The sequence below is a fragment of the Streptopelia decaocto genome, assembly GCF_964273445.1.
Source record: "Streptopelia decaocto genome assembly, chromosome: 6".
Classification (NCBI taxonomy): domain Eukaryota; kingdom Metazoa; phylum Chordata; class Aves; order Columbiformes; family Columbidae; genus Streptopelia; species Streptopelia decaocto.
This window is the reverse complement of record NC_138660.1, coordinates 43,747,811-43,758,080: the sequence shown is the minus strand read 5'-3', so window position 1 is coordinate 43,758,080 and position 10,270 is coordinate 43,747,811. Positions and strand designations below refer to the sequence as shown.

At 36.6% G+C, this 10,270-nt stretch overlaps 1 protein-coding gene across 4 annotated transcripts in view; it reads right to left on the bottom strand.

Moving 5' to 3' along the window:
* Positions 1–1,340: 1,340 nt before the first annotated feature.
* SESTD1 (SEC14 and spectrin domain containing 1) overlaps positions 1,341–10,270 on the bottom strand; it is a 58,220-nt gene continuing 49,290 nt past the window's right edge. For all 4 annotated transcript variants that reach the window (XM_082055817.1, XM_082055815.1, XM_082055818.1 and 1 more), the window contains 6 exons: positions 10,068–10,227; positions 8,093–8,174; positions 7,656–7,778; positions 6,251–6,442; positions 4,238–4,359; positions 1,341–1,931 (listed from right to left, as the gene is read on the bottom strand). In XM_082055817.1, coding sequence (XP_081911943.1) covers positions 1,802–1,931; positions 4,238–4,359; positions 6,251–6,442; positions 7,656–7,778; positions 8,093–8,174; positions 10,068–10,227 — 809 coding nt within the window. In that variant the 3' untranslated portion in view covers positions 1,341–1,801. The remainder of the gene's footprint in view (positions 1,932–4,237; positions 4,360–6,250; positions 6,443–7,655; positions 7,779–8,092; positions 8,175–10,067; positions 10,228–10,270) is intronic.

The following is a 10,270-nucleotide window of genomic DNA, read 5'->3' as shown; positions in this document are numbered from 1 at the left end:
TTACTTTTGTGTTTGCATTTTGTATTAAATATATTTAGATTTTTTTCATGTTTGGGTTCTTTTTAAATAAATCTATCTCATCTAAATATTACCCATAATAATGGCAGCTTTTTCAAATGGAATTGAACGACTACGCTAAATTTTAGATAATGCTGAAAAAGCCTCTTTATAAATAAGGTCTGTAAAACTTCAGTTGGTTTTAAAGTAGTATTAATGTAATATTGTACCATGGCATCAAATGCATAAAAAATATTTGGATTTCCTCTGCCAAAATACCCAGAGGGGGAAAAAGATAAACAAAACAAGTAACAAAACCAACAACAAACCTTTGTCACTGAACTTAAAGAGAAACCATTAATTTTGAATTATTATTTCTTATAGAGAAATTGCTTTATTTGACATATAACTTTCCTCCGGAGAAAATGTGGAAAAACTGGGACTAATAAACATAATTTGAATGACAGATCCATCAAGAAAACCTGAAGAGTAATAACAATGCCTGCAGGAAAAAAACATTATCTTCACTGTGAGCAAAATATAATTTAGGAACAGAAGGTATTTAGACCTACGGTCGTTTGTTTCACACACAGTATTCTAAAATGTTTAGAATACCACACCATCTTCCAGTAAATGCTATATTGAATTTACCCAGATTAAATCCTGACATTAATCACATTATGCATACAGCTGATTTTGTTTCAATCCAATTCCCTTCTCTTAATAAATTTATTACTAGTCTCGTAGTTTATGAGTTTATGTTTATGAACTTCATGTTAATAATTTTTCATTAGATGAAAATCTTTAACCTCAAAGGTACTACCAGGGATATTCATATTATTCAAGATTCTCCATTCAAAGGGACACAAGACTTAGAGAAAAAAGCACAAGAGATATGTACCAGTCTTACGTGGGAACAAAACTATAACAGCACTGACTCAATGTACATAGCATCCTTTGTGTACTTACTGCTATCAGAACGTAAGAAAAATAACAGACTCTCACTCTTATTAATAATAATTCAAGAGCAGTTCCCCTTATAACTACAGTGTGTTAAAAAGTATTTCATAAGAAAAATTCTACAGATTTTGTAAATATATCAGGGGAACAATGATTTTTACTACCATTTATCACAAAAATATAACACAGATGACATTTGGGAATACAGACCAGAACAAACTCATATTAGATTTTTAAAAGATGATTTTTTATTAAGCACAAACAGCTCTTAATACATTATCAATACAAATAGGAAAACATCTGTTTAATGAATTTGATATATCAAAGATTTGATGGGTAGGTTGCATACTGGCACAATAAAAATGATTTATTTTTTTTAAGTATTTCAAATTAAAATTATAGGGTCACCACTGCCTACACTGCAGGAACTTTACCTACAGTCTAAAATTACTACATCACCTGGGCATAGGGAGAAGCAAAGAGCTACAATTTCATAATACGGAACTCCTAACACTTTTATTAGCACCATTCAAAGCTTGCATCAGCTGTTTAACCAAGAAGCAGCTGACAGGTCAGGTAAAGCTTTACAGCAAATTTCAGTGCAAAGTTTACAGTTCTTTTTCATAAGATACTTGGAATCTATGGTTTCATAGCATGTTAAATAATTATGGCTTGACAGATGTACAGTGTTAATATGCTGAGAACATTTACTTTGAAAAAAAGATGAGATTTATAACGGCTGTGAAATGCATTTTAATATATTATGCCAAAATCTGTAATATGCAAACAACATGCTGGATTACAAACTGAAGTCCTATTATGAATTCATAGACAAGGGTCAGTATTAGCTCTCTGGGGTAGTGGCTTCTGGTTGTCTCAGCTGCTGCTTTTTCAGGCTAACTAGCTTCATCTTCTCTCTAATGTGTTCTGCTGCAGAAGCCATATCACTTGGGCTCCCAAAGTACTGCTCAGACCTACAAGAAAAAAACCCACAAGGAGTTATCAGTGAAAAGTAAGACAGTGTATGAATATACATGTGAATGGCACTAGGAAACACAAAAGACAGTAACAAAAAATAGGCACGTTTTCCTCTTTAAAAGCCACCTTTAAAAGGCTTTGGAGACTCAGTGATGAGACCTGACAACAGACCTTGGTGAAAGTCATTACAAATACTGAATGACCTTTTCATATGCAAAAGGTTTCCTCAACAGCAGAGTGCTGTTTTATAAGTGCAACTAGACACTTCCTAACGCTACTTTTTACAGCTGTTCTCTGGCTATCCCCAAGTCAGTCTGGCTGTTTCAGGTACTGTGACAATCCAGGAAATCTGAATTCTGAGGCTATACAATTTCTGCATTAATGAAGGAGTCTGTGTATGTGAAGTCAGTCACATGCTGTCACATTCTGTCATCTCAAACTGAAAAGAACACATGGCTGCACGTGCTTCTCTCATTCAAATACAAGAATGGTTGATATGTTAGGGAAACCGATAACCAAGCTGTCAGGAAAAGGAGGATTTGAACAGAATACATGTTTCAGAAGAAAAGCAGGTATCAAGTCTAATTAAAAAGCACAGACGCTGAAGACTTTGGAAATGGCAGTAAGACAAAAGACTTCAGACAGAGTCAGGGGACAGGCATAAGCAGTCAGAAGTGATTTCCCGCAGGAGCAGGCTGGTTTGATTGGGGAACTCCCAAGGCTGCACAGCTGAGCACAGGATCACAGCACCAGCAGATGGTTTTCCTGACACAGGTCAGAAGCCAAGAGCAGACCAAGGAGATACTTAATGTAAGTCTAAAGTGGTGAAGAGGCTGATGAAGATGCCTCCAAGCATTTAATGACATTTTGTGTGTTCCTACATTTCTTAGAACATTTCTACTAATGAGTGAACTCTCTGCAAATTATTTGTTAACTGCTTCAAACCAGAATGCCTAGGGACGATGAATAGGGTACCCTGGGATGTAGGACAGCTACGATCCCACTTTTGAGAAGGGGGACACGTAGAACTCTGCTGAAAAGTCAGGATTCAGTCAGTTAGTCTAAAATACAGGTGTATATATACCAGTAGCTGTAGAAGAACTATATTAGACTCAAACCTTAAAGTGTGACAAACATCTTCTTCCATGGGGAGCTTTTCCAAATTCTAATATTTCTTTTTACTTTAATAGTTTATCTGGAAATTACATCCATTTTAAGAATAAACAGCAGGCGCTACTTTACCGGGTCACTAAAATCTGCTATACAACAGTTACACCAAATTACTTCAACAAACATAACACACTTCTTGGTTGTTTGTGGTCCATCCCCACCCCTCCAGCTATAAAATCCCCCACTATTTTCAAATACACTACTGAAAGGGCAGTAAAAATCACTACTAGTTCAGGCCTGGGGTCATCTTCATGGGTAGCAATCCTTACTAAAGGAAACTATGCTGCACAGGGAGCATGGTATTTTGCAAATAAGATGACAGGAAATGAATTTTCATGACCAGCTTCTTTTAATGGTATTTTTGAGATCAACTTCAGGTAACCCATAATGCAGTTGCCTGATACCATCTCAAAGTTTCAGGCTCTAATTCAAAACATTGATTTCACATCTTATTCATAATCTCACAAGATCGTGCACACCCAGAGACTAGTTCCAAGGCTTGGTTATACTCAGGTAGAAAAAATTAACTACAAGCTCAGCATCACAATGGATAAGTGAATTTACTGGACAGCAAACTGAGTTTTATTATGGTTAAGATTCCAAATTTGCTTTTGTAGCTCAAGACCACCACCAATTTTACATTAGTATGAATAGCTCATGAGGGAAGTGCTGCCTTGTTTGGTTTTTTTTGTTTGTTTGGTTGGTTTGTTGTTGTTGTTTTCCTGAGTAAATAAAATATAAATTTATTTAAATACACTGACTTAATTCAGATAGATAGAATTGTAAGTTTTAAAAAATACTAGGATTCTAATCTGGTATCTTTTTTTCAGGGAGAAGAGATTGGGACTGGTAATTCTTCTGTTACTTCTACATACATTACTGGTGTGAAGACTGCATAAATATAATAATTACTGAGGGTGAAAAAGTCACTACTTAGAAAAAGTGGACATGTTGTCTTTGGAAGGTTTGAAATTAGACCTGCCTGTTTTCTGTGAAAAGATTTTCTAATGAGTATTAGTGCTCTGCCTTTTCCATCTTGGCAATAAGCATTCAGGATTCTTCTGCATACGAGGCTACTATGAAACTTTACCAAAAGCATATTCACAAGGCATTAGAAAAGTATTTTGCGTACCCATCGGGATAAACTACAGGCACCGTTAGTCTGTCCAACAGCGATTTTCCAACTGCTTCAATTTCATCAAATTGCTCCATTTCACTAAAAGCTTCAGGCTGCTCTGGACCTTCTTGCAAAATCTATTAAAAGAAATAAGGAAGTGCAAAATAAAGTACACAAGGGATACTGCATAGTTTTTCAAGTGTCATTAACTGGCAAAGTGAATGCTCTTTCACCATCTTCACTACCACATTGATATGAGATCAATGGAAATATTCATATAGTTCAAGAAAGGAAAATATCCATTAAGCTGCACTGAGAAGATAGTTCAGGGCTACCACTGTTCTGTACAGAACATTTTACATTACTTCTAAGAGGGGAAAAATAAAGTACAAATAGTCTGGCTAGACAATATTCCAGCAACAAATATAAAATGCATAAAAATAGTAACCTGCATCATTAAACATACAAGACATTAATACAAAATGGAAGAAACGTGGATAACAAAGGGCCCCTTACAAGCCATTTCACAACTAAAATCCACATCTGGCATAGAACAAGTGGGGTTACAAAAGCCTGTTTCCAGATGGGATTGGGGTCCAATGCTAGTACTTAGTTCTGTATTTTCTTGCACTTCTCCCTCTGCCACTTCTTACATTTTCCAAAGCAGCATGGATATTAACAGCATATTTTCCTCACAGACTCATTAATATGTCACAATAGTGCTAGAACAATTACATTTTTGAACAAGCGCATTATTTTTCAGCCATTTACTTTTTTTTAAACTTAGGATTGCCTAAAAACCTAGCAATTAACTACTGCAATTATGAAAGAATGCTCATAATATGGACTGAGACAATCAGCACTCTCAGGAGTTTGTGAGCCACTGAATTCTAATTTGTTATCAGGTAAAACCTTCAGCCATCCGTGGCAGCACAGATGATATATTTCTGCTTTTGTGAACCTCCATCAAGTCCCAATGCATACAAACTCAACGTATCTTCCATTAATACAAATAAGAAAATAATAAATGCAAGAAGCATACAAATGAACTTTACATCCATGTTTTCCTTCAATGACAGAATTAATTCATTTTCTTTTACCATGTGCAAGGTTGGCTTTTTTAGTTACATGCAATTTTTTGTCAATATTAGACATACATATGCTAATTGCTTTTCTAAAATGCATCACTTCACAGAAAAAAAAAAGTTTCCTGGATGAAAAGACCCTATCTCTCATGATCTACATTAATGGACATTGTCTCAAATTCAGGCATTTGAAAACTCTTAACATTCCCGCCCTTCAGCAAGCTGTTACTGAATAGCAACAATCCGTCCTAAGGTTGTCGATGCTCATCCTCCTCTGTGGCTTCTAGCATTGTCCAGCTGGACACAGCGGTGAGACACTTGGTTATAGGAGTCTGAAAACCATACCAAGGCAGAAGTGTGCTTTGAAGAAAGCATGTTCAGACTCTCCAAGTGCAAAATACAACATGCAGCAACACAGCATGCATGGAAACCAGTGAGAGCTGCTTTCATTTACACAGTTTGTGAGAAGGATACCTCATTCAAAATGCAGGCAGCTTAAAAGGCAATACTCCTTTCAACTCTCCAAAGATCTTAAACGACCCCATAGCTATTTGTCAGACCTTGCACAAAACACAAATCAAGAAGTATTCCTTGCCTTTGAGAATAATTACAGTCTAAAACACGCAAAGAAATTCTTCACAATCAACTGTCAGAGTTCCCCTCTGAAGAGTTAAAAAGAATTCTCACCAGCTCCAACTCAATGCAGCTGAACATCAGGGCTGCTGTTCTCCTTTTTGTTAAGCAGGCACTATACCAATATAGGTATGCAAGCAATAATTGCATTAAGCATTGAAATTAACAACTGGAAAAAAACACGCTTGAATTCTTCTTTCTGCTTTTTTTAATACTTAGGGAAAATACACACTGACAGCTTCATTTTTCTTGCATTCTGTTTGCTTAAATTCTGATAATAATTTTTTCCTCTTAAAAACACAACACTCACCTTTTCAGCACTTGAATGAAATGCAACCGCTGTTTCCAGCCTGTGTACTCTTTCTTCAGAAGTTACTGTAAACTGTTTCCACACTCTGTTCAGTCTTGGAAGAGTGTCCCCTGAGGACCTTGAAGTGCATCGCAGGGACTGGCACAGGACAACAGTTGCCTGCAGTAACTGTCTTCCATAATCATAAGTACTCTAAAAGTTGAAGGGAATGGGAAAGGAAGTACATGTAAAAATCTCTGCACATAGCAGACAAGTTTATGAAAGCTCCTCAGTTTAGGTCCACAAAGTATATTGAACTGATCTGGTCTACTTGAAAAATGCTGCTGAAGTATGAATAAAATTGTAATGACCAAACAGGGCTTTTGCGCCTCAGGAAAAAAAAAAAAAAAAAAAAAAAAAAGCAGCACCCTGTTGTCTGGTCTTCACACTGGCAAAAGAACAGAGCTTCCTAAAAAATTTCAAAGAGCTGCTTGGATCTTACGTGAAGTACTTGCTATCTATTGCTGAGATGATACTCTCACTGACTTCACTGTCACGATGTTTGTGGTCACCCAGCATCCAGGTGCGTTGTGGCACACCACTGCAACAGCAATGCCCTCTTGTCACTGTCAGTTCAAATTAATCAAAAGAGAAAAATCAGTTCCAGTCTAACGGGTACAATTTGAAAAACATCACATCTGTTTATTGTCAAGTTTGAGTTAGACATTCCAGAAAAAGCACCTGAAAAGGGCCCAGCTTATACCCTTTCTATTCTTCAGTGAAATTCTTTCACATGTACCTGGCTTCTGTTTGCATATTCAGGATTTGCAAACAGGTGTGCAAACATGCCCTATGGTATCAGTGAATTTCAGTAGATTCTTGTACAGCAGGATTCATTAGTTGGCTGTTACAGTCAAGAATTAAAGCTGTCTGTTCTGTTCAACCGCTAACTCTGCTAGAGCCAAACCTCCTCCTACGAGCAGGACGATCAGACTATCAGGACAGTCAACTCTATCTGGAAAACCAACAGAAAGACAGACTCTGTTTCATCAAGTACAGCACAAAATAGATTGCAACCCAGTGGCTCATCCACATTTCAGTATTTTATTGCAGTCCTTCAGAAGTCACTGTAAAGACTGTTTGAAATATATGCCTTTCAAGAAAGTCAATGTGAACTTTCTGTTTTGCGGTCTGCATTGCTTATATGAAGCAGATAAACTAAGGTAGTGAACTGCATCATCACTTCAAAAAATCTCATTAGGCTCATCACCAATTCCAGCAATCACAATTTTTTCATTCAAGCATTGAGGTAACCATTAAGACTACTAGCAACAGCTGTTCCATAATTGTCCATGTAAGTACCAATTCTATTTAAGAGACCTTCTGAAACTGTACAAACCCCATATTGCTAAAAAAATAATTTCACCTGTGCAACATCAACAAATTTTCGATGTTTCTCCAGTAAAACTTTTGTTTCTTGAGCATCATCTCCCAATCGGATGTGTGTCTTCAGCAATGCATCCAACAGTTCACTTAACCATTCTACTGCCTTAAAAACAGAAGTTCAAAGAATAAAAACTAGTAAATTAAAAGTAAATTAATCCAGAATAGTGAGGTGACTTCAGTATTAGCATATACTTTGGATACAGAAAAACTTAAAAGAAATATTACAAACTGATACATCATGTATGCAGTCACCCAATACACTATTTTCAGCCACATCCTTTATTTTCACTACACAAATTCACTAAAATAAAGCTACATTTGAAAGTGACAAAAACACTGTACAGCTATCAACACCCATAAATTTAACCAGTGGACTGCAAAGACCAGAATGATGAAATTCTGTAGGCATTTCCATACCTGAGCAGCATCCTCTTCGCATTTAAATAACTGTACCATCTGAAGCATCTTCAGTCGCCGCACATCCACCATATCCTCACACCTTAAACAGTAGCACAGAAAGACTCACCAACATGTGCGTAGCAGACACAACACACTCTGAGTTTCACAACGTTTTCAGTGAGCAACATTAAGATGCAAGTGTTCATTAAAAGGTGATTAAAGCATTTTTGTGCTGCTTAGCTTGGCTAAAATACATAAAGACTCACATAGCAAGAAGAAACATGCAATAAATAGAACTGAGCACTACAACCCATGGGAATCACGATCCTCAAGACTTCTGATGTGGCTAAACTATAGATAGTAATACCAGCAGCAGCTACAAGGCTTCTAGCAGCACTGCAGGTTCCTTGCCTTGTTGCACTGGTAAGATTTGCTGCACAGAGGCTCACACAGCTAAGACAGACTTTATCTTACTGAAGTCTAGGTGAAAGCTGGCTTAAACCTGGCATAATTCTGAATTGTACTGTGAGCTATTGGTGAAGTTTTCTGAGTGAATAAAATGAGGGCTGTTTAAAAGACGTTAATTCATCTTCCCATTTCCTTTTTAGCAAAAGATTGTAATAATTGAACCTTTATAAAATTACGTCTTTTGTTATGACCTGTCAGAAAGCATTTAAAATTCTCGTTCATATAAAATCTAACTCTACTGCTCGTGTTCTCAATTAAGCACATTTTGCAGTCCTTTCTCTAACTAGAATTAAAAAAAAGTATTGAAAGTTCTTTTCTTTCCACAGCAAGAGCTAAGCTAACACATTCAGCAGAACAACCTTTCCACTTCAATTTCAGAGCCTCCTAAGTAGACAACAATATTCAAACTCCTGTCTAGTGCAAATGGAATTACTAATGTCAACAACAGCACTGTAAGTGAATGCAAGCGATGCTATGCACAGATCTGTTCTTTCAAACTGGCTGCAAACATAAGCACTTCCAGAGAACATTTTGTTAGCATGCTGCACTTTGTAACATGGCCTGTAGTGCTGTGATGCTTACAGAAAGGAAATTTATTGGTCAAATAACACAGGAAAATAGTTTTTGGGTTCCAAAAGCATAACTAAAGCAGCAAAATGCCCCTAGAAATAAACATCATACTACATGTGTATATAAATAATGAGAAACATTCAAAACAATTGGAAAAAAGTAGTGTTGCAAAAATTACCATTAAATGCTACTGATAGTGGTCTTTATTGTACTTTTTCGTCTCTCATCCACAATGATGAACCTTGTTTAATCATTCATCATCTGGAAGCTACTTCATACCTTTGTCTGAACATTTTATCGAGTTTTTGATCCTTCAATTGACTTCTCATAATTCTATATCCCTTCTGCTAACAGGGACCAGATTTGTGTAACACTTAAACCCGAAACAGACTACAAATCCGTACAGTGGCACAACATTTTCCTTTTAGTTTTCTATTCCTTTCCCAATAATCCCTAGTCTTCTGCTTGCTTTTCACGGTATGACTGAACATTAAAGCAAATTTTGCAAAAGGTTTCCAACATTTAACAGCTGCTTCAGAGTCAACTACTATGTATATATAATTTTTCCTTCACTTGTGCATTTATTTCTTCAGTACTGAATTCTAGCTGCCATTTTATTGCACAGTGACTCATGGTCCTCTTTGCAGCTGGCCCTCTAAACAAAAGTGCTCCTCAAGTAAATGGGATTCCGAGGACATACTTTAAACACTACCTTCTCTAAGTGTTACCAAAACACAGGGCTTCTTACACTAAGCTCTCTAAGAAAAGAATTAGTGAGCGGTGGAATTAATTTCTAAAATGAACAACTTGATGCTCATTAGACCTTGTTGTTCCCCAGAGGCACCTTTTTGTTCAGCCATTGCCCTCAAAGTTCAGGCACTTTCTATGGAGAGTACTACCTATATAAAGTGACTTATCAGCCCATGAAAACCCTAATGACTAGAGCTGTTATTACCTTTGTTTTCTAAGCTGCATATCTTCCATCACTCCTTGGATATGGTCCACATTTTCTTTGTTTTCAATGGTCACATCTTTTCCATAGGCCCAGGATGCCTGATTAGATATCTGATCAAGAAGACTTTGACCTTTCTCACGCAAGCCTTGCAAGCCTAAGTCTAAAGAAAGAAAGAAAAAAAAGTAAATGGTCACCTTTATGAA